This window comes from Battus philenor, unplaced genomic scaffold, assembly GCF_028537555.1.
Source record: "Battus philenor isolate CCGP_79_NKW_IND1 unplaced genomic scaffold, ilBatPhil1.0.hap1 SCAF_26, whole genome shotgun sequence".
NCBI lineage: Eukaryota > Metazoa > Arthropoda > Insecta > Lepidoptera > Papilionidae > Battus > Battus philenor.
In genome coordinates, this window is record NW_027181689.1 from 10,728,995 (window position 1) to 10,753,329 (window position 24,335).

The 24,335-nt window shown below is 35.5% G+C and overlaps 1 protein-coding gene across 3 annotated transcripts in view; it reads left to right on the forward strand.

The window, feature by feature from the left end:
• Abcd1 (ATP binding cassette subfamily D) overlaps positions 1–22,787 on the forward strand; it is a 116,014-nt gene extending 93,227 nt beyond the window's left edge. For all 3 annotated transcript variants that reach the window (XM_068768708.1, XM_068768709.1, XM_068768707.1), the window contains 14 exons: positions 137–447; positions 6,123–6,251; positions 6,800–7,001; positions 7,986–8,217; positions 10,162–10,301; positions 10,988–11,160; positions 11,633–11,807; positions 12,467–12,573; positions 14,114–14,270; positions 15,468–15,621; positions 17,160–17,306; positions 18,543–18,767; positions 20,738–20,863; positions 21,570–22,787. In XM_068768708.1, the coding sequence (XP_068624809.1) occupies positions 289–447; positions 6,123–6,251; positions 6,800–7,001; positions 7,986–8,217; positions 10,162–10,301; positions 10,988–11,160; positions 11,633–11,807; positions 12,467–12,573; positions 14,114–14,270; positions 15,468–15,621; positions 17,160–17,306; positions 18,543–18,767; positions 20,738–20,863; positions 21,570–21,717 (2,274 nt within the window). In that variant the 5' untranslated portion in view covers positions 137–288 and the 3' untranslated portion in view covers positions 21,718–22,787. The remainder of the gene's footprint in view (positions 1–136; positions 448–6,122; positions 6,252–6,799; positions 7,002–7,985; positions 8,218–10,161; positions 10,302–10,987; positions 11,161–11,632; positions 11,808–12,466; positions 12,574–14,113; positions 14,271–15,467; positions 15,622–17,159; positions 17,307–18,542; positions 18,768–20,737; positions 20,864–21,569) is intronic.
• The last annotated feature ends 1,548 nt before the right edge of the window (positions 22,788–24,335 follow it).

Below are 24,335 nucleotides of genomic sequence, written 5' to 3' on the forward strand. Positions count from 1 at the left end.
TATATGTACATGTGTGTACATAAATATGTATATATATATATATATATAAAATCACATAACCTTTGTATAAAAGTATTCAAATATATAAAAAAATATATTTTATCTTTTTTAACAATATCACTTTCTGTCTTTCCAGAAAAATGGACGAACTAATAACCGAGAGCACTGCAGTGGTCACATAGACCTCAAGAATTTGGACCCGAACGAAGTCGCGTACGGACCCATAGTTTTACGTTTAAATGACGTAACGATACTAAAGTGTTAAAACAGTGATAAAGTGATATAGACATGCCGGCCATCTTGACCAAGATAAGGGAGCAGGCGTTCAGGGTGCAGCCCACGATTGCCGTGGGCGTGGGCGTGGGAGTCGCGTTAGCCGCTTGCGCAGTCTACGGGACCAGGGATAAGAAGCAGCCACCCACATGCCACAATAACAACAACTATAAAGTATGAATTACTCAAATATTTAACTTATATGTCCTACTAAATCTACATATTGTACCTTATACAGTATGTTCTAATATTGACATTCATTTACAAACAAACTTTTAAAGCCTTAAAACTATCAATTTCTGAGTAACGGTTTCTCTAATACTCGCCCGGAAAAGAAGAGTCGCACTGAAGTCGGCCGATCGTCAGTCGGGCTCGACCCGAGGACGTTAGTCGTCAGTTCGGCCACGCCCGCGTACCAATTTTAACTGCAATGCCGCGTTGTTTAGTTTAAATCGTGAAATCTCATATACACATTTATAACACACACATTTTTTTAATTTAATACATGAGTATATTAAAGTAACTTTCTTAAGTTAAATTCACACGATTACATTTTTAACAAGTTTTTATTTCTTATCAACAATATATTCACTTTCGTTATCAACAACCTTTTGCCGTTTAGTATACAAAATCAATGCCGGGGTGGTAACAAATCAATCGGTTGTTCTGTAAAAATATGTCGACAGAAAAGACATTACTTTCTGGTCCCCCTAATATATATATACAGACAGATAATTATGTATAGAGAAACGAATCGTCCGGATATACATTACCGTGTTATGGCGCACAAAAAAAAAGAGATTGTATTTGCAGAAGATTTAAAAAGCACGATTGGTGCGAGATTTTGAAATCTTCTGCAAATTTTTTCTGAGAAACGACATTACTTTCCGGTCCCCTTAATACATTGTGTGATGATGACAATAGAAAGATCTCGATGTATCCTTACGTTGTATTCTCAGAAACAATTTCAAAAAAATTCCACTGACTTTTATTCTAAAATTATTGTCTTCGTTTAATGACTTCAATAACCTGCCAGTTGTTATCATGTACTTATTTGCGGATAATATTTCACAGTGATGTTTTTAACCTCGCCAAAATTGACGGCAAAAAAACCGTCCGCTTGCTAGCAAGGTTTTTTAATTTATTCACTATTGCGGAGTTATTTTACTTATGATTGATACGTCTGCTATCAGCAAAGTTGTCTTAAAACTTTGTTATGCAAATAAAAATAAACATTCTTTTTTTAAATCACATCTCTGTACAGGTTTCAGCAAAAGGATTTAATTTGAAGCTTTTTAAACGCTATATATGTTACATTTATTTATTTTTTCTTTTTAAATGCGATTAATTAATAATTTTTGACAGTAAAAAATCTGCAAATATGGATAGTAAATATTAATTCATTTCAATATATAATAATTTGAAATGAAAATGTTTTTTCTTACTATATTATACGTTATTTTTTTTAAATAGAAACCTTATTACGTACAATAATAAACAACAAATGATTTATACATTCACTTCTGTAAAGATCATATACCTACAATCATGTATAACAAAAATCCTAAAGACATTTCAATTTAAAATTTGCAAAACATATAATTCATTGTAATTTATCATTAATCTCAATGACATGTAAATAAAAAGAGATAAAATCGTTTGAACGTTTAAAATAATGACAAGAATTTTTGTTTAAATAATAAAAAAATATGTACAACTGGCTGAAAACAGTAGGGTCACGGCTGAATTATTAAAAAGAAAAAAAAGTAAAAATAACCGTAAAGGTATGTACACACGTATTAAAACACAAGGCTTGCGCGAATGCTGTTTGTTTATACTCCGTTTAATGTTGCGTTTATTTGTTTTTATCGCATAGCATGACTCATTAATGTGTACATGTCTTATGAAAGATCGTTTCTACATATATACATAGACGGTTTATCCTAGGTCGCTTGCGCAGTTCAACGAAAATTATAAATGTAACCTACATTTCTTTACAGTATATAATATCCTTAAATTACGTTTTTAAAGCAGTGATAGCTCAGAGGTAGAGAACTAAGGCTTGCGAACCCAGGTCGCAGGTTCGGTTCCTAATATACAATCTTATATATTTCATAATTTATATATTATTAACATCACGAACAGCGTAGACGAACCGAGTTTGGATCCGGATCCATCCTTGGCTCGCCTGTGGTCCACGCTGCCGTCCACAGCTGCATACACATCAACACTACACAGCTCTACTCTGGTAGAGCGCTTTAGTACGTGCGAAAGACTTGTCCAGCTTTGTTTTTAAGTTCACGAATCCTTCCGTTACGTGAACTCAACTCCGAGAAGGCTGTAAAAGCCTTGAGGCTAACAACAACAGAGAATGAGTCAGTACGATTCCTAGCATTGAATTGGTGCGAAAGAGAAACATCTACATCGGGCGACGCGTGAAACAAAACATTTTATATGAGAAATTAACGTAATCTTTATGTATATATAAACAAACGTATCTGATTAGTCAGTTATTTTGAAGTCTATATTTAACCAGTGTTGTTTTTAGACATTATTTAAAATACAAAACCTTACACGAATTATGGCGCAAGATAGAAAAGTGCTTGTAGGACCCGTGTTTTTAAATAAAACTACTACTACTACTACTCCGCTAGCTCAGTGACCCAAAGTGGGTCTTGGCCTCCGAAACGAGAGACTTCCACTTTCCTCTATCTTGCGCCATCGTCTGCCATTGGCTGATATTCAATTCGCGCAAGTCTATCTCAACGCGATCGATCCAGCGATACCTGGGTCTACCCACTGATCTTCGAGGTTCTTCCAGGTACGCTACCTTTACGCTCCGATCCGATCCCATTCGCTCCAAGTGACCAAGCCAGCGGATTCGTTGAGCTTTATATTCGCCAATGATATTTGGCTGTGCTACTAAAGTCTCTATTTCGGCATTCTTTCGGAGCCTCCAAGATCCGTCTTGATTTCTCGCTGGTCCCAAGATCTTCCGCATGATTTTGCGTTCCGTCACTAGCAGTTTTTGTTCTTCTTTCAAAGTTAGCGTCCAAGCTTTTTTAAATAAAACAGATATGGAATTTTTTTGTTAAAGGGATAGTCGTTATAAACTTAAAGAAAGGGCGCCGCATACTTCGAACATTACCAAAGATTAACAGCATAAACACAGTGTCATTTGTGTATATTGTTTAAAACTTATTACAATATACACAAAGTATCTTAGATTTTCGACTCTGTAGTTTCATTCGCACAGCTTCACTTTTAGTATTTTGAACATAGGAGTCAGTCAGAATCGAACCTTCTTTTTTATTCTTTATTTATATTAAAAGTATTCAAATGTTATTTAGTACCATAAGGTAATTAGAATAAGGCACTGTGAAATTCCCTCCATTGATCCCGGGATCTTTTCTCATTCTCATATTGAAGGCGCAATAAAAAACAATTATAAAAGATTACTAAAAACCAATAGTTCGTCAACGAAGTTAGAACATTCAAGCGCAGTGCAGATAAGGAAGCATTGCATCTCGCGATGCCGGCGCCGTACTGGCTCTTAAAAGGTGGTCGGTAGTCATCTCGCGCCGGTGCGAGACCGGCTCCTCGGCGTACACCCCGCGATTCGCGCCGGCGCGAAAACAGCAGTTGGGTTGTTAAAATCCAACGTTAGGAAGCCTTTACACTTATTTAATTCCATATTTGATTTTTACTAATTTCGGCTAATTTCGGCTTCGTAGAGCACTATCTCTGTCCCACACTACCAATGTGACATTTTGTTAGTCGTATTTCGTGCAACAGAGATAACGCTCTACGAAGCCGAAATTTGCCGATTGTTTCTTTCCAAAGGTCGATGTGCAATATTTATTGCTGGGGTACTGCACTGTGTTGTAATTTGTATAAACATTCATGACATTATAGTATAAACTGTTCTGTATGGGAAAATCATTTCGTTTACTTCAAAAGTATTCAATTTATATTATGATACAGGATGTTTTATTAAACTGCTTTCTTTTAATGTAGCTATTCATAAGAGATAATCGAATTTTCAAAATTATTTAAAAAAAGAACATAAAATCTTTTAGTCGTAAAAATTAAATAATACATTATTTATTATTCATATCTTTACGACTTGCGGTAGTCTGGTAGGTGAAGATTGTGATATATGACTATACACGTTCAAACATAAAACAAATTACATAACAATGCCAAAGTTTACGAATCATCATTCACACGTCCACTGTTGGGCATATGATATATCTATAGAAGTGGACGTGTTACGTCTGAAAAGATATAATTAAAATATAGTGATGAATGTATTATAAAACCATAATAGGTAAGCAAGATCATAGTGTTTGTAACCCGTGTAGCATTATCCTAAATTATGGTTGCACAGACCGCGGCCCGCCGGTCGAATACTGGTGCAATAAAAAATAACAAAACCAAATAGGAAAAGTTGAACCAAAATGAAGAATATGCACATGTAAAAGAACTTATTAAATAATAATAGAATGTAAGACAAGACTAATGTATTAAAAAGTCTAATCTAAACAAACCTGTAATATCAAAAGATAATGATAGAAAATGTAAGAATAAAACAAAAATTAGAAATGAAATTGTACCTAGCCACCTAAGAGTAAAAAAGACGAGGAAAGGAAGGCGATGAAAGCAAGAAGGAAAGAAAGAACAAAAAATAATTGCGAGATATTGAGAAGGATAAAAGGAAAGAATAAAAGAAATTGAGAAGAATGATAGTGAGTGTAGAATAAAGATATAAACCTGAAAAAAATATTTCTAAATAAAGTCCCTGTCCCAAACAAAATAGGGGTACGAGAGGCTACCAATAGTGGGGGCCATAGAAAAAAAAAAAAACTGGCGGCCCGCCGACAGTAAAAATAATACTCTCGTACATTCTAAAAATATTCAATTCTATTCCAGAATAAAACCAAAACAATTTAACTACCTATACTTCTGGCGGCCGGCCCGCCATCAGTTCATGATTTGCCCGAGTGGCCCCCAGTCTTAATAAATCTGTGCAACCATGTTCTAAATCAAAGGTGCTATTTTAGGAAAGGAACAGATGACAAAAAACTGTATGAAGTTCAAAGAATCTCATGATAAGGTCGGTTCTACCAAAAGCGTGTGACTAAGATAAAGATGGTTACCATAAAAATGCATTCATGGGGTCGGTACGTTCTCTCGTCTTGGTTAAATATGGACAATTTTGGCTTAAAAATTCTACGTTGATTTTTATTCGCTCACTCTTCTTATATCTTAATATCATTCAATTCAAGTCATTTACAATAGAACAAGACATTACTACCTAACACACCACTACACCACAGCACCCGTTCTTAGGAAGCCGTTGCTCTAACCGCGAATAGCGTGGGCGAACCAAGGTTGGATCCGGATCCATTCTTGTCTCACCTGTGGTCCACGCTGTCGTCCCAAGCCGCATACACAACATCAACACTACACAGCTCTACTCGGGTAGAGCGGTTTACTACGTACGAACGTCATCGTACAACTGGAATGCGTCTGTCCAGCTTCTGTTTTATTTCTAAGTTCACGGACCCTTCCGCTCCGTGAACTTAGTTCCGATGAAGCCTGTAAAAGCCCCCAGGCTAATAACATCCACTTCAACCGAAACCAAGTAAGCTATACGGGACGAAACTGCCATTAGATGTTATTGGAAGACGCTAAACGCAGACCGCTTTCAACCTGTCCTGATAAAGATCTCTGGGGAAAACCTGCGAGGGTATGACGGTGGCTAATATATGAGATTTGATTTGAATTCTATTTTACGTACACATGTGAACAGTATCTGGAATAAAAGTGAGTGTTGTACTTTTCAGGTGGCGAAGAATGGAGCCCTCCAGCCGGTGCAGGGCGGCGGGGAAGAAGGAAGAGCTTGCGGCCGATGCGGAGAAGAACGGTGCGCCCTCTGTCGCGGTGACGCCGACACTGATAACAAGCAAAATATTGTGAGTTTTTTCAGGGGAATGGTGCCTGTAGCAATTTAGGATAATATCTAGTGGTGACAGCAGGTAACAGTGGTTGCACGAAACGTAATTATAAAAACTGAACATTGTTAGGGCGTGGTCAATATAGATCATGAGACTCAGTAAACACTGTAACAATCAAATACATAAAGAAAAAAAATCGTAAATATTAGACCTAAATGTAAAACCAAAGGCTAATTGATAATGTCTATGGAACATAGATCCTAATAATAATAATAAAAGAAATTGTAATACCTTATCATAATGTCAGCCAATAGGTGCTATAAGGCCTATGCCTCCCCCAAAAGGGAGTACACGAGAACCGACCTTGTGTTGCTTTACAAAAATATATATAACTTTGATTTATATAATGTATGACTAATCTATATCATGTATGAAGATCGCCCAATAAACCTCAAGTCAAACAGAGTAAGTCAAATGTTTTTTGACCATTTGTTTCGCAATTTTCTCAAAATTGTGATGAAAATATTGAAAGACGTGTGAAACATAAAGATTTCTTAAATTCCCAGGAGGAAGCTGATGAAGCACCGGCCCCAGAGGAACACGTTCCGGGTCTGAACTTGGAGTTCTTGCGGCAGTTGGTCTCGCTGGCGAAGATCATGGTGCCCAGCATACGGAGCCAAGAAGTGGCTCTCCTTTCAGCTCACACACTCTGCTTATTCTCCAGAACCTTCCTCTCAATATACGTCGCCTCCCTTGAGGGATCTATTGGTAACTTTAAAACTATTTTTATCTATCTATATGTCGTGTCGTTGCGAAGTCATCTTTGTTAATGTCGATTTTACGGCGCTGTGCTCTTTTTATACGTTTATGCGACCAACCAGCGCCATCTGTCGACGCCGATCGAAACTACAGAGTTCCGATATATGTCTTTGGACGAAACCAGTCACTGTGGTGATTTATGGGGGAAGTAGCCTTGTAATAGGCGTCGATTGGCTGATGTAATATGATGATGATGTAATCTATAAATAAAAGATTCCTACAAATGTACTCACTCATCACCAATTCTCTGGAACAATAACGCTAAAGATTTATAATTTGATAGATATATTCTTAAGTAAGAAAAAAGACCAATATTTAGCCACTTCCGCACATACAGTGGTAGTCGTGCAACAAAGTGCACCGCTCGCCAGCGCGCTGATAAAGTTGTATGCGGCAAACAATGAGAATTACACAACTGCCACCGTTAAACCACTCGCTAAATATTGGTCCTTTTCTTACTTAGGATGGATTTCCGCAAGGTAACGCCTGATTCCATTAAATAGATATATTCTTTTCACCGAGTTGGGTTTAGCTACGTGAAACTACCAAATAATTCAAAGTGAAAACGAATTATCAGTATAATAGTGATATATAGTAATAGTATCTCTTTTTTCATAAGGTTAAACAATCTATTAGTGATGTAATAAGGTAAAAATAAAAGAAATTGAGAAGTATGACAGTGAGTGAAGAATAAAGATGAAAAATCTGAAAAACTTATTTGTAAACAAAGACCCTGATCCCTACTAATTAGGGGTACGAGAGGCCTCCAATAGCGGGAGCCATGAAAAAAGAAAAAAAAACAATATCTCATGTGTACATTATAATATCAATTATGTAAATTAGTCAACAAACCAAGTTTCATATATTTCGATCAACAAAAAAATGTTATGTCTAAGTGCACAAGGCAGAATCTAATAGCATATATCTTCGCAGTGAAACACATTGTCCAGAAAGACCTGCGTCGATTCACCGCTCTGCTGGTGCAGTGGATCGGAATCGCGGTGCCGGCGACTTTCATCAACTCCATGATCAGATACCTGGAGAGCCGGCTGGCCCTGGCCTTCCGCACGAGGCTGGTCAACCACGCATACGACCTTTACTTCAAGAACCAAACCTACTACAGAGTTGCCAATTTAGATGCCAGGATAGAGAATGCTGATCACAGGTGATGATTTTGATCTCTTAAAACCTTCCTTTGTAAACCAAACTCACCAGTCATTATTTACCTATCTATTTATTTACTCTCTCACAACTTTTCTATTGATTTATACAGGTATTGGCGAACACTCAATGTGGAGTGATGAAGCTATATGTAGTAGGTAGTTGTGTAAATGTTATAGAAAAATTACTTAATTACATCATACTGTATGCTATGTATATGTGATACTATACTATAGTTCAAAATGAGGATATAATATACATATATACCTGTACAGTATGCAATAGATGTGTTACATATATCTGTTTTCACATGGAATTTGCAACCTTCTTTAGAAGTTTATTTAAATAGGCTTCAATGTAATTTTACATTTATTTATTTTCAATAAATGTAAACCTTTATCAAGTATTTTATTTTTAAATTAATCTGGGCAGTTGATAAAATATTTTAGTAAGCAAATGATTTGTTCAAAATCCATCTTTATTTTTGACAGATTAATCCAGTGTTGCAATGTATACAAAATGTAAATAATTACCACTATACCGTTGAATGTTTTATTTTTTGTTTTATGATAATGTTACCACATACATATATTAGGGGGAACGGAAAGTAATGTCGCTTTCTTAAATTAAATTCACACGACTACATTTTTAACAAGTTTTTATTTCTAATCAATAATATATTCACCTTCGTTATCAACAACCTTTTGCCATCTAGTATACAAAATCAATACCAGAGCGGTAAAAATCAATCGGTTTCTCTGTAATATATGTCGACAGAAACGACATTAATTTCATGTCCCCCTACAGTAAAATTAATAACATACAACTATATTATATTCATTTACACATACATATATATATGCTATGTAGAGCTATGATTAATATTGTCTTGGAGAAACATTTTATCCTGGATACCTATTCGCGGTAACAGAGGTACTTCCATCGACTTTTGAAAAAATATGTTACGAAATTCTCAGTTATGTCACGACATGCTATTTCGTATCTAGCTTTTCGTAGATAGATTCGATTATTTCAACTCTTAAAGCTTCTGCTAGTTTCTTATATATGTATACGTAATGCATTGTGAGATTAATATATTGTCAATGATATCGTGTTATTCAAAAAATAATTCTGATATTTTTAACCTCACTACCAATAATGTTAAATTTTTTTGCATTAGGAGCGCATGAGGATTTGCAAAGTTCGCCAGCAAACCTAGTCTATGGCAAACCACTTACGCTCCCTGGCCAGTTCTTTTCTGCTGCAGCCCAAGATGTGGTAGTAGACCTCACTGATTTTGCAAGCCGTCTGCGAAATCACATTAACAAACTAGCACCTCGGCCAACTTCTTGGCATACTAGTTCCCATCGTCCTTTCTATATTCCAAAACATTTGCAGACTGCTTTCATGTGTTTTTGTGTCAAATACCCGAACGGCGATCTCTGGAAGCACCGTATCAAGGTCCATTTAAGGTGCTTCGTCAGGGCACAAAAACCTTTGACATAGAGGTTAAGGGAAAAACAATTAATGTCACGATCGACCGGCTTAAACTGGCGTATTTAGCAAACGAATGCATGACACCAACCGACATAATCAGCGATGAGGCTACCAGAGACCAGAGTGCCAATCATAGATCGCGTAGCAGACGTCATGTACGTTTTCCTTCCCATCTTCAGGACTACTATCGACCGTAGCCACGGTCTTGGGGGGGGGGGGGGGCGTAATGTGGGCGCCTGGCCTCTTTCGTTTTTGACTTGACCATTGCTAAGTTCATTTTAAGTGTCAATGCTAATTTATGTTTTGTGTATAATTTGTGTTTTCTAAAAATAAAGTAGCTTCCTAATATCTGAGTTTTTATAAGGAATCAACATAATATAAAACACGTTTTCTTCTCTTCTTGTCTCCATTCGTCACCTTCTCTTGTTGCATAATGGATTCTTCTCTGCAGATTGACGGAGGATGTGTCCGTGTTCACCCAGTCGGTGGCACATCTGTACAGTTCGCTGACGAAGCCGTGCTTCGACCTGCTGCTCATCGTGCTGACCCTCGCAAGCTACTCCAGCAAGATGAAAGGCAATATCTTCCTGGGTTAGTAAAATTATGTCATCTGATATACCTCCAATGCATAAGAAGGGATAAGAGTGAAAAAATCTAAAAAATAAATTTATACAAGGACTAGAAAATGAAAATAAATAAATAAAAGTCAATCTGTAATAAAGTCATTGATGATTATCAAAATTAATTACTTAAGAGATGTCATGGATCTCCTAAGTGTTAGAAATTTGATGTATCTACTTAGATACTTTTTTTTCTAATAAAGTATTTATGTAAATAAATCTCTTTGTAATTTTTTTGTCAAAAATGTATGTCGAAGTGAAATAAAAAATACACGTGGTATATACGTATATTTGAATATAAATATATATACACACACACACACACACATACATATATTTTTATATATATATATACCACGAAATAAGCAATATGTATTAAAAAGAAAAATGAATATTTATTGTTTTTGTATCAAAACTTCGCACATTACTCGCATAAATAAAGAGGTAAAGCTTTCCCCGGGATGTGTCTTGGTATAGTACTGAGGGGCTGTTGCGAGTTTCGTAGAATATCGAGGTGGTTTTAGTGGGTAGGAATCCAATTTAAGTCACTTGTTTGACGGAAAATGCCAGTTAATCGTAAACCTCAATTAATTTAATTTAAGGTTAAAAATTACATGATAAGAGGCAGTAGGAATGTAATTTAAATATCTTCACCAGGTCCAGGAATAGCGACTGTCGTGATCTTCCTAACGGGGCAGTTGCTGCGGCTATTGAGTCCAAGGTTCGGTGCTCTTGCTGGTGAGGAAGCACGGATGAAGGCCAACCTGCGCCATGCTCACAGCCGTCTCATCACGCACGCCGAGGAGGTCGCCTTCTACGGTGGTCACAAGGTTTGGGATCTCTATACACCGTCAGACTCAATAGGCAATGACATATTAAAATATAGATAGAGATATGCAGCATGATCTTCTCCTTCCGTTCTCCTACTAAACAAACACAAAATTCTTTTACAATATTGGAACTTTTAAGAGAAATTTTATAACCGATCTCATTTTTGTCTCTACTGCGCTTGGAAAGGTAGTGAGAAAGAAGCAAGAAGAAACACCACAACAACCAATCTTTAAATAAAGTTTAATAATACAGATTTATACATATACACTTTCATCAGATATAGCCTAAATGAAATCAAAATAATCAAGCTATTTTTTTAATTGCATGGCGATATTTTCTGTCTCTTTCTCCATTTCCATCTCTTTCGTGGAGTAATACAAGTTTAGAGTATACCTCAGGTATTTAATCTTGAAAATAATACACATTTAAAACTAGGTCCGAAGTTTTCCTAATCAATCATGATCGATACAGGTGGAACTAGGGCAGCTGCAGTCTGCGTATAAGCAGCTGGTGGTGCAGATGACGACAGTGTTCAACAAGAAGCTCTGGTACGTGATGTTGGAGCAGTTCTGCATGAAGTACGTGTGGTCCGGTACCGGTATGGTGATGCTAGCACTGCCCATCCTCACCGGCCGTCGTATTGATGGTGAGAGATCCTCATTATCATTTTTACTTCATCAACTTTTTGTTCATCAGTTTTTTTTTTTTCAAAATATTATACTTCACCCAATCGTTCATATCGTATTATTTATAATAAAAATGTTTTGTTACTTTTTATGGCAATAATTAAACAAGGTCATATATTCCAGTAAATTCACGTGTTAATAATACTGTATTACTGTTATGTATAATCTTATATATTCTGTGTGTAATATTTATGGATTTAAATGCACTGAAACATAACCTTAGCTTGTTCAGACCTGAAAAATGATTGAAATACTTGCGGTGTGTGTGTTGTAAACTTTTAATTATTGGTTGTAATTTAGCTGCAACGAAATTTTTTTTTATCAGATTTAATCTTCACGTTTTTGTGAATAGATATATAGGGAGTCCGGAAACAGCTAAATTTTAAGTGATCTAAGTAAAATTTGTTAACCTCTGTGCTATAGTATAGATGTACTTTAGTATAGATGTACTGCAGTATGGATGTACTATAGTATAGATGTGCTATAGTATAGATGTACTATAGTATAGATGTACTGCAGTATGGATGTACTATAGTATAGATGTGCTATAGTATAGATGTACTATAGTATGGATGTACTATAATATAAATGTGCTATAGTATACATGTACTATTTTCAGAATCAAACGACGAAGGTGTGAGTGCTAGAACAGAGTACATGACTACATCGCGCAACCTTCTGAACTCCGCAGCTGATGCAATCGAAAGGCTCATGTCCAGTTACAAGGTTAGTTTCGCAAACAACTACTCATCTATTCCTCTCTCTCTCTACTTGTCTTTTTCATTCTCACTCTCTTTCGAACCAACATAGCAGTAGGATAAAATAACTGATAGTAAAAATGTAAATTAAGTGCGATATAGATTGTAAGAAAATAAATAAGAATTAATAATAAATAGATTGTTAAATAAATGATTGAAATCATTAAGAGTAAAATTCTAGAATTCTGGAAGGAATGCGCAGGAAGTGAGGCGATGTATGGAAAGGAATGAAAGGTATTGTGTAGAAAATTATTATATAAATATGAATTTTATTATTTATAATATTTTTAAATAAATATATTTATGTTATATTTATATATAATTATATTAAGTTGTAGTCTATATTTATATACAGTGTTTTTATGTGATTATTTTTTCCCAATTTGACTTTTTTTATTTTATTACACGTGTTTTATGTTGATATAAACTTTTTTCACCTACATTGATTAAATTATATCTGCAACGGATAACGGGTAGAGAATGCCTTAAGCATTAAGTTCGTTCTCATACATACAAACATACATACACACAGGGCCAAGAAAACCATAACAGTGGAATTTTAACAATCTTTATTATACAGACTGCAATAGAACATATTTATTTTTATTCCATCACAAAACTTATGTATGTAAAGGTCATCTGTTTTACGATATATTGGAATATGCTTTCAGAAGTGATGTCTGTCATGACATTGTCTGAATTGTCAATCAAATATAATATTAGATACTTATACAAAGTTATTATTTTTATTAAAAAAAAAATTGGATGAATTGAAATTTTAATAATACGCTACCACAATATACACTAAGATCAAATTGTAATTGAAATCAGCACCACCCTATTAATTTAACAAAATGCCTACCTTCCCCCATAACACATAATTCTCGTTCCGCGTTATAGGAAAAGACGTAATACGAGTATCGCGTTATGTATAAATTATTCACATCTAATTTTTCTATTTAAAGAATGTCAAATATAACCAAATATATAAAATTTCCATGTCATAATGTTAGTTACCGTACTCCTCCGAAACGGCTCGACCGATTTTTACCAAATTTTATATGCGTATTCAGTAGGTCTGAGAATCGGCTACTATTTATTTTCCATACCCCTAAGCGATAAGGGTAGTCCACCACTAAATTTTTAATTTAATTTTTTTATCAATTTTTTTTATTATGATACAGCATACAAAAATACACACAACCCTAAATTTTCACCCCGCTACGATCAACCCTTATTTTTATTTGTTAATTAAAAACTTTTTTTTTGCAAAGCAACATTTGCAGGATGAGCTAGTATTCTATAAAATTTTATAAATACAAAATAAAATTGACATCAAATGAGCACAATTATCTTTTTAAAACTTTTACATCTATACCAAATCACCCTGTATATTTCCGCCATCATGGAGCTATTATACATGAATATATATAAGGATTATGTAAAGATATCTAAAAGTTAGTGTTTATGAGTGGGTTCGTACCATTAAACGGTTGGTGGTGTTCCAGGAGGTGGTGACGTTGGCAGGGTACGCGACCCGAGTGTCGGACATGCTGCTGGTGTTCGGCGAGGTGGCCAGAGGGCGCTGTGTTCGTGCGGTGCACTCTGCAGCCACGCACCCTGGCTTCCAGGTCACCTTCCGCGAGCGACAGCCCGTTCCTCAAGGTACCCATTATACAAACGACTTCATCATGTAACCCCCCTTTTCTCCCATCTTAGATTTCCAATTTGCAGGTTGCAAGAGGTCTACATTCAGCTTCTTTCAACTAACTAATATTTTATTATTTGAGGGTATACGAGTAATTGAATGACATTACTAGGTGTATAAATAAAATGCAAGAGTTTGGCATAAAATTATTTAGTCTTCATTATTTTAGCTGTACGAAGTCCATTTCTGGATAAAGGTCTTCACTATATATCTATAATAGGATCGATTGACAGCAACCTGTATCATTTGCTCCAAGGATCATAACATAGGCGCAGCAGGACTTTCGTCCTTACATTTCCACTTCAGAACTTTGCCCAGTGGCCATCTATATTGCGATATACAGCCTTCCGACTACCTCTTGTACTTTTCAATACCCTCAACTATGTTATTTTCCTTTCTCAATATATCTCAAAATTTCTAATAAGATCTCGTAGGGAAATCCCCGTGTTTATACGCGTCTCAGGTTCTCTGTCTCAAAAGTAAGTTTATATTTACCAGCAAGTGATATAAAGGCTCATTGTGTATGATACCCGATAGATATATACTGTAATACATATCTCACTCCCACCTCCCCTGTAATCACTACAATAATATATATATCTAATATATAAAATTCTCGTGTCACGCTGTTCGAACTTGAACTCCTCTGAAACGGCTCGACCGATTTTTACCAAATTTTATATGCGTATTCAGTAGGTATGAGAATCGGCTACTATCTATTTTCCATACTCCTAAGTGATAAGGGTGGTCCACCCCTAATTTTTATTTTTTATTTTTTAAACAAGTTTTTTGGTTTTTATTTTATTATGATACAGCATACTAAAATACATACAACCCTAAATTGTCACCCCTCTACGATTAACCCTTTTTTTATTTGTTAATTAAAAACTTTAATTTTTTTTGCAAAACAACGTTTGCGGGATCAGCTACTATATATATATATATATATATATATATATATATATATATATGTTTGTATAAATAACTAACTTAATAATATATAAAGGCTTTAGGGCTGCCATTATCAAGTTTGTAAAATGCTTAAATAAATAAAATAAGTAACAGAAAAATATTCCACTTAGAGAAAGATACCATGTTAAAACTAATGCTTTAATGAATACTCGTATAATTGTAAGTATCCAATGTATTTACAGGCAAGATCACATATACCAACGACCTGTCAATTCGGCTCCGCAATGTGCCAATTGTGACGCCGACGTGCGACGTGGTTGCCAGCGGAGTGACTCTGGACCTGGCGCCTGGCACGCACATGCTCATCGTCGGGCCCAACGGCTGCGGTAAATCCAGGTCTGTAGCAGAAACTATCCTCCATCTGCACGAAAGGATTTCAAATTTTGCTTCCAATTTTGCAATACCATCTTCAATATCTGTTGTCTCAGAATAAGATGCTATGAACAATACGCTATTAAAGTAGCTAAAATAAATAAGGCTGTATTAGCGTTTGTAAGCTGTATGATTTATCTAATAGCTTATGCTAATGGCGCCCTACTTCATAAACGTGAGCTGATAATGGTACAGCGAATGTGTTAGTTATTTCTTTGCGTAATAATTATTGTGTTGGTTTGATGGGTGATCTGGTTGTCCGAATCATCTCGGGGCTGTGTCCAGTCCAAGAATGGGTGAATATAAGCTGATGATGATATGGATTATGTCTTCAGCTAATTTATTTTTGAGATGTCGAGGATTTTGTTGGTGTGGTGGACTGTGTTCTGGTCAGTAACCTGTTCCGCATAATCTCGGAGATGTGGTCAGTATTGGGAGGCCAGGTGTCATGATGATCATGTCCAAGAATGGGTGAATAAAAGCTGATGATATGTAGTATATCTACTGCCTATATATTTGCGATATCGCGGGTTTTGTTGGTGTGATGGACTGTGTTCTGGTCAGCAGCCTGTTCCGAATAATCTCGGAGATGTGGTCAGTGTTCGGATACCAGTTGAGATGATGATTATGTTCAAGAGTAAGTGAATATAAGTTGATGATGATACATAGTATATCTACTGCCTATATCTTTGTGATAACGAGGATTTTGTTGGTGTGATTTACTGTGCTCTGGTCAGCAGTATGTTCCGCATCATCTCGGGGCTGTGACATGATGATAATAATCCAAGAATGAGTGAATGCAAGCAGATGATGATATGTAGAATGTCTATAGGTATTTACATCCGATGTGGAGGATTTTATTAGTTTCATGGATTGTGTTCTGATCGGCAGCCTGTTCCGCATCATCTCAGGGCTGTACATGATGATAATTATGTCCAAGAATGAGTGAATGCAAGCAGATGATGATACGTAGAATGTGTATAGGTATTTATGTCCGATGTGGAGGATTTTATTGGTTTCATGGATTGTGTTCTGGTCGGCAGCCTGTTCCGCATCATCTCGAGGCTGTGACATGATGATAATTATGTCCAAGAATGAGTGAATGCAAGCAGATGATGATACGTAGAATGTCTATAGGTATTTATGTCCGATGTAGAGGATTTTACTGGTTTCATGGATTGTGTTCTGGTCGGCAGCCTGTTCCGCATCATCTCGGGGCTGGGACATGATGAGAATTATGTCCAAGAATGGGTGAATGCAAGCAGATGATGATATGTAGAATGTCTATAGGTATTTATATCCGTTGTGGAGGATTTTATTGGTTTCATGCATTGTGTTTTGATCGGCAGCCTGTTCCGCATCATCTCGGGGCTGTGACATGATGATAATTATGTCCAAGAATGAGTGAATGCAAGCAGATGATGATATATAGAATGTCTATAGGTATTTACATCCGATGTGGAGGATTTTATTGGTTTCATGGATTGTGTTCTGGTCGGCAGCCTGTTCCGCATCATCTCGGGGCTGTGGCCAGTGTTCGGCGGGGAGCTGGCGGTGCCGCGACCGTGTGCGTGCGGGCACTGCGCGGGCGAGCCCAACGCACCTGCACACTGCGCCACGCGACCCGTCATGTTCTACATACCGCAGAGGTAACACACACTTCTATATTTAACCTGTGGCGTGCATATTGCGTTGCCTAGCAACGAGCTTTTACCCACGTGTCCGTCGAACGCATCGCGGCGGCGGCGGCAATGAAACGGATAAATGACAGATGGCGCCACAGTAGACGCAACAAAAGTTTGCATCGCGCTGTTGAGAGAGATTGAGAGTCTCCGCGCTCATTATAAGTGCTAGCGGAGGTGCGGTCAACATTAACAAGAAGCTACAGAAGAACAAAAAGCTACAGAAGAACAAGAAGCTACAGTACTACTTCCACTCCTACAAACCTTAAAACTTTACAGCTAGCTCTCAAAACATTTTTTGTATTAGGATCACACACACATAAGCGACCATGTCTTTGTTTTACATGTACATTTAATATTTACTTATTTATTTTTTTAAACACTTTATATTTTATGTTTAACGGCGAACATAATGCCTTTAGGCATTCTATACCAGTCAACTTAAAGTGATACAGAGATTAATAAGTAGCCGTCGATAATTACATAAATTATTACTTATAAACATATACTTAAATAGAAGGATATAAAATATACATACATATGCTATATATATAATACGTTATTAAATGTATCTCTTACAAGAAAATAGTGATTTATATGTTTTCGATATTGGGATATATGTCACTATTTTATATCTTTAACTCATTTACGCTCAGTAACGTTTAGAGAGAGAATAAGGCAGCTGAATCTTGAAAAATATGGCGAATTTTTGGCTGCATTTGCTTTCTATTAAGCATATTATGTCTTTGTCATAAAGCACAAAAACGCTAAACGCTCGCGCGTATGACTTTGTTCCGAAAATCCTTAGTTTACATTTTTAATACAAACATACAGTAGATATCCGTCTCTCTGTCTTAAGTATAAAGATACAGAGATACAATTGCAACACACGCGCGCAGGAGAGTGATTATATCTTTTACAAAGTCATAAATCTTTCTTGTTTTTCGCTCGCGACCTCCGTCTTCTCCATCTCTACTCAGAATATGAAAGAAAAATTTTGTTATTATAAAAATCTGTATATTTGTATCTAAGCTTTCGTGGCGTATTATTTTCGGAAGTAGAAATTGTAACGTGATGTGACAACGAGGTGACGAACTTCCTAAATTTGCATTCTAAACTATATCTTGTAGATCTTTATATATATACTCTCAGACTCAAGTAGGATATGTTAACTTTATTAATCATATGATGTGATGTTACCAGGCCGTATATGTCGATGGGTTCGCTGATCGACCAGGTGACGTACCCATCACGCGTGGAGCCGGGTGATGAGGCGGCCGAAGCCCGAGCTGCTCATATCCTTCGCGTCGTGAGGTTGGACACATGCGCAGCGCGGCTCGGCGGATTGAGAGCAGTCACTGACTGGCGTGCCACGCTCTCTGGCGGCGAGAAGCAACGCCTTGCCATGGCCAGGATGTTCTACCATCGGTAAGTAATCCTACATCTTTGATCAAGCACGCCCCCTTTATATCAAAACAATCAAATTATATCAAATAACCAAAAAACAAATCAAATTCTTCTTCATCACTCCTGCTTGTTGCCCTTTAATTATCAAAAATTGTATTTACATCATAATCTCTGTATATCAAGAAAGCCCCCTTTATATCAAAAACTCTTCTTCATTACTTCTGCTTGCCCTCTAATTATCAAAAATTGTATTTACATTATCTTTATAACTATAGCCTTTGTATATCAAAACTTCTATCTACATTATCTCTGTTTATCAAGAAAGCCCCCTTTATATCAAAAACTAATTGATCGCTTCTACTCGCCCTCTAATTATCAAAAATTGTATTTACATTATCTTTATAACTACAATCTTTGTATATCAAAACCTCTATTTACATTATCTCTGTTTATCAAGAAAGCCCCCTTTATATCAAAAACTAATTCATCACTTCTACTTGCCCTCTAATTATCAAAAAATGTATTTGCATTATCTTTATAACTATAATCTCTGTATATCTTAAATCTTCTTCTTCTCTATAAAACTTCTATCTACATTATCTCTGTTTATCAAGAAAGCTCCTTTTATGTCAAAAACTCTACTTCATCACTTCTGCTTGCCCTTTAATTATCAAAAATTGTATTTACATTATCTTTATAACTATAATCTCTGTATATCAAAACCTCTATTTACATTATCTCTGTTTATCAAGAAAGCCCCCTTTGTATCAAAACCTCTACTTCATCACTTCTACTTTCCCTCTAGTTATTAAAAATTGTATTTGCATTACTTTTATAAGTATAATATTTGTATATCAAAACTTCTATCTACATTATCTGGTTATGAAGCACGCCCCCTATTTATCAAAATCTATTTGCATTAACTCTGCATATGTGTGACTCTTTCATATCTAAATTGTCTCTTCCACGCTCCCTTTCTTTATCAAAAAGTTTATTTACTTCGTCTCTACAACTGTAATACCTGCTTATCAAAAACTCACAAAAAAATCACATTGTCTAGTTACCAAAAATTACACCCCTTATTTATCAAAATCTATTTGTATTGACGCTGCATTTGTGTGACCCTTGTATATCGATATTTAGATTGTGTATTTTATACGCCTCCTATTTATCAAAAAGTTTACTTTTATTATCTCTACAATTATATACCAACACTGTATCAAAATTCTACATTATCTTTGCCACCCCTTTTATTATTACCCAAAAATTTTATTTGTAACATCTCTACAAAAATAAGCTCCCAGTTATCAAGAAGTCTATCTACAATGTCTCTTTAACAATATGTCTCCTTTATTTACATCAATCTCTATTCATCAAAAACACTCCCTGTATATCAAAAACTTTATTTTTATATACATGACTCTATATTTGACATCAATAGTCTATGCTTGTAGTAAACACCCTGTATATTAAGAAATATTTCTAGTGTTTCTTAAACTATAGGCTCCTGTATTTTAAAAGTTATATTTACAATGACTTTTATTCGTATTTATTAGGAATGTTCCGTATAAATCAAATACTTAATATAGAAAGTCACTGCAAATAAACGCCCCTCCTGCATCAAAAAGTTTGTTAACATTTATCTTTTAACCATACACCCACTGTTTATCAAAATAGTTTGTTTATAATTTCTTTGCAACTGTATACCCACTTTATATCAAAAACTTTTTTTGCATTGTTTCTGACACCCACTAAATTACAAAAAGACATTTTACATTGTCTCTGCAACTATAAGCCCTAAGTATATCAATAAACTAATAAACATTGTCTCTGCAAGTTCAATTCTCCATAGCGGTCTATCTTATGGATTTATTTAAAAGGGATGTTTGGTTTGTAATAAATTCTTTGTTTTGGTTCCTTTGTTACATGGTGACGTCTTGTTGAAACTATATATCAATGTATTAGTTCCATTAATATAATTGGGTTTTCAGACCGGTGTACGCACTGTTGGATGAATGCACGAGCGCGGTTTCCATGGAGACAGAGGTGGTGATGTACCAGGAGGCTATTCGCGAGGGCATCACACTGCTCTCCATCACCCATCGCCCCAGCGTCTGGTCAGTACACATGCACTACTATACTTTATCGACGGACAAAGTAAATATAGCTCTGTTTCTATCTCACCTTGGTAAGTGAAAGAGACAGATGGTAATAATGGGCGTTAACAATTATCTGTAAAGATGTGTTCACATGCGGTTTTATGAGGTTAATTGAGATGATGTTATTGATTTTTTGATGAAAATGTAATTTTAATAAACACAGTTTAAATAGTTATTTTAATTAAAATAACCTAGAAATTTTAGTCAATGTTTACATGTAATTAATTTATTTCTGGTTTAATTATTAGTGAAACTACAATAACCAGTGTGTGTAGGATATGAAATTGCTGATAATAGAGATCTGTGTTATAAAAGATCTGTCAACGTACTATCTGTACATTTTGGAGGATGTCTATGTTCTGTAGTCGAAGTAATACGACTTAAATGGTGATAAGGAATGATGAACTTTAAATCGAAGACCTGTAATATTCTGATTTATATACCTGGTAAGAATGGTTAAGTTCTTCACCATCAAATTAGCCGTGAGACGCCCAGTCCAAGGCATAGGTCTTTATCAGAAATCGCTACGATGAACAGTCTTCGCTTGCTCCAATCAGCGACCTTCCATGACTCGTGATCTCAACTTTCTTCTACCTGTTGCACGGGAAAAGTGCCGGGGGCAAAGTGTCACTTGGACAGTGTATAATGGTGCAAATGTTTTTAGGAAATATCACACGCACGTCCTGGAATTTGATGGTGCTGGCAACTGGTCGTTCCGGCCGCTGGAGAAAGACGTGCCAGCAGTGACGCCTCCACCAGCTGGCGCTTCAGGGGCGGAGTCCGACGGCGCCGACAGCGCTGTTGAACAATAAACGGCAGTTTCTCTAAACTAGCGCTGATACGGTCTAGAAAAATTACTAACGCATTACTTTCATAAAGTAAGGTTTTTAGCCGAATAAACCCTGACACGGGAACATAGTAGTAGTTACCAAAAGGTATCGATCCATTGTAATTTAAGATTAAATCTTATGACTAATATAAATACAATTCAATATTGTTTACAATTTTAACCATCGTACCACGATTTCGTGGTGGATGATGAAAACAATGTTTATATCATCTAACAGTAATATTATCGTTAAGATATATTTATAATCTGTACGTCTAAACATTCACATATCTATAATTAAGTACTGATGGACCACAGATTAGTGTGTTTTATATATATGTACTATATATTAAACGGGTTTCTATATGTGATTGAAAATAATTTTCAAAGTGTTAGTATATATGAAATAAATATGTTTAATAATAATTTTACCTGGCAATCTTTTCGAGATGATTTACTTTTTTTGTAACTGTCATTTTGACAGCGATTTATGGGTTGATTTTTGACAGTGTGTATGTGTGTTTTTTTTTAAATTTTCGTTTAAAAAGCGCAAAGATAATTTTGCCACGTGTACCAGTTATCTAGTTTTGTAAATATTTTCGATTGTGATATTCAATCTATTGAAATTATAAATGTGTAATTATTATTAAAAATCTATCACTAAGTTATATTAATAATGCGCCTAGTGACTTTTGAATATATTTTTTATGATATACCGATTTACCTGTCTTCTGTTGAATTTATTTTTTACATTGCTTGAATCAGATAAAATAGTTTTTTTTTGTATTTTACCAATTTTGTGTGGCTGGTGGACAGTTTGTCATTGCTAGGCGCTTAATAAACTTATTCCTATTAAATTTGTATGTTGTGATGAGATTTTTCAATATGGCTGTTGTTTTTATGTGTTTTTTTATTTTATATAAAATTTCCGTACTTGGCGTCGGTTTTTGCGGACGTCATTATTTATTGAATCGCCTGGTACGTGATTATTGTGAGTAATGTAAATAGGCGATATCAGTTGGAGTTAAGTATAAAGGGGGTTTTTCATTAAAAGATTTAAAAAGTTTTTTTTTGTTTTATTTAACTCGTTATTGTAATAGGGCAATTATTGCTGGTCATAGGTTCCCGCCACAGATTTCAAAAAGGTCCTTAGTATATCTGTTCACCCTGTAGTCGGAGGTTTTATGTTGAGCGTGCCGGGACGTGGTCACTGCTTCAGAACCTTCAAGCCCCAACGACCTTCTGCTCGCAGATCATAAATACGTAACTACAACGTAAATACGTTGTACATTTCAATCATACGAAATTGGATCTCTATTACCATTAATCATGTCTTAATATAAGAATTACTTTATTCATTTTCATTATTTTGTTTTTATAAGTCTTGCAATACATTGTAGAATAGAGTTTACCAACCTTTTTTGTACCGTGCGCCACTACCTTATCTTTACTAAAATTCTTATTATGTAACATACATAATTTTTATATTAAATCGAACAGTGTAAGTTGTGTCGTATCTACTTTCGAACTGCCCCCTTGACTACCAGATTGCCCCTTGACTACCAAATTTCCCCTTGACTATCAAATTTCCCCATTGACTATCAAATTGCCCATTGACAATCTAATTTCTCCTTGACTATCAAATTGCCCCCTTGACTACCAAATTGCCCCTTTTGACTACCAAATTGCCTCCTTGACTATGCCCCTTTTACTATCAAATTGCCCCTTGACTACCAAATTGCTCCCTTGACTACTAAATTGCCCCCTTGTCTACTAAATTACTCCCTTGACTACCTGTTTGCCCCACTCTGGGACGTGAGCCCTTATACGGGAAAGACAGACGTAGAAGTTTCTTATGAAAATATATCATAAAATATAATGACCTTAAAATTTCGCATTGGATATTTCATGAATTTATATTAAAGTTAATTAATATTAATTCTTATTAAAAATACATCAACTGTTAGCGTGTTAAGATTAAATTCAATGATTATATACTACATTAATAAGTAAAGTAATAAATCTGAAATAACAGGGAGATAACTTTCTTAACAAGCGGTGAAGTCTAGATGATCTTCGGCCACAACTTTTTCAGTATTTTCAATACTTTTTTTATTTCGTCTCCATTAAGCCATATCGATTTCGTCAGATCGTGTTATATCTATTAATTGAGGTTATTTGTACTTGTATATTCAGCTTTTTTTAAATAGGTCAATCAATACTGTTTTGTGGTCAATTTACAATTCTTCAGCTATGATGCAAGCTAATATGTCGATTTTCTCCTTCTAGGGACTACATAGGTCACCTCCGGCTACAAGTCTATTATCTCGGATGAAGTTAAGGCCCGGGGGTGGCTTTTACAGCATCAGAACTGAGTTCACGAAACGGTAGGGTCCATAAATTATTCAAAATTTAAAATATTTGGAGAACGGGAGGTAATGTCAAACCGATTGATTTGTTACCGCTCCGGCATTGATTTTGTATACTAGATGCCAAAAGATTGTTTATAACGAAGGTATTGTTGAATATATTGTTGATAAGAAATTAAAACTTGTTAAAAATGTAGTGACATTACTTTCCGGTACGCCTGATATTTAAATA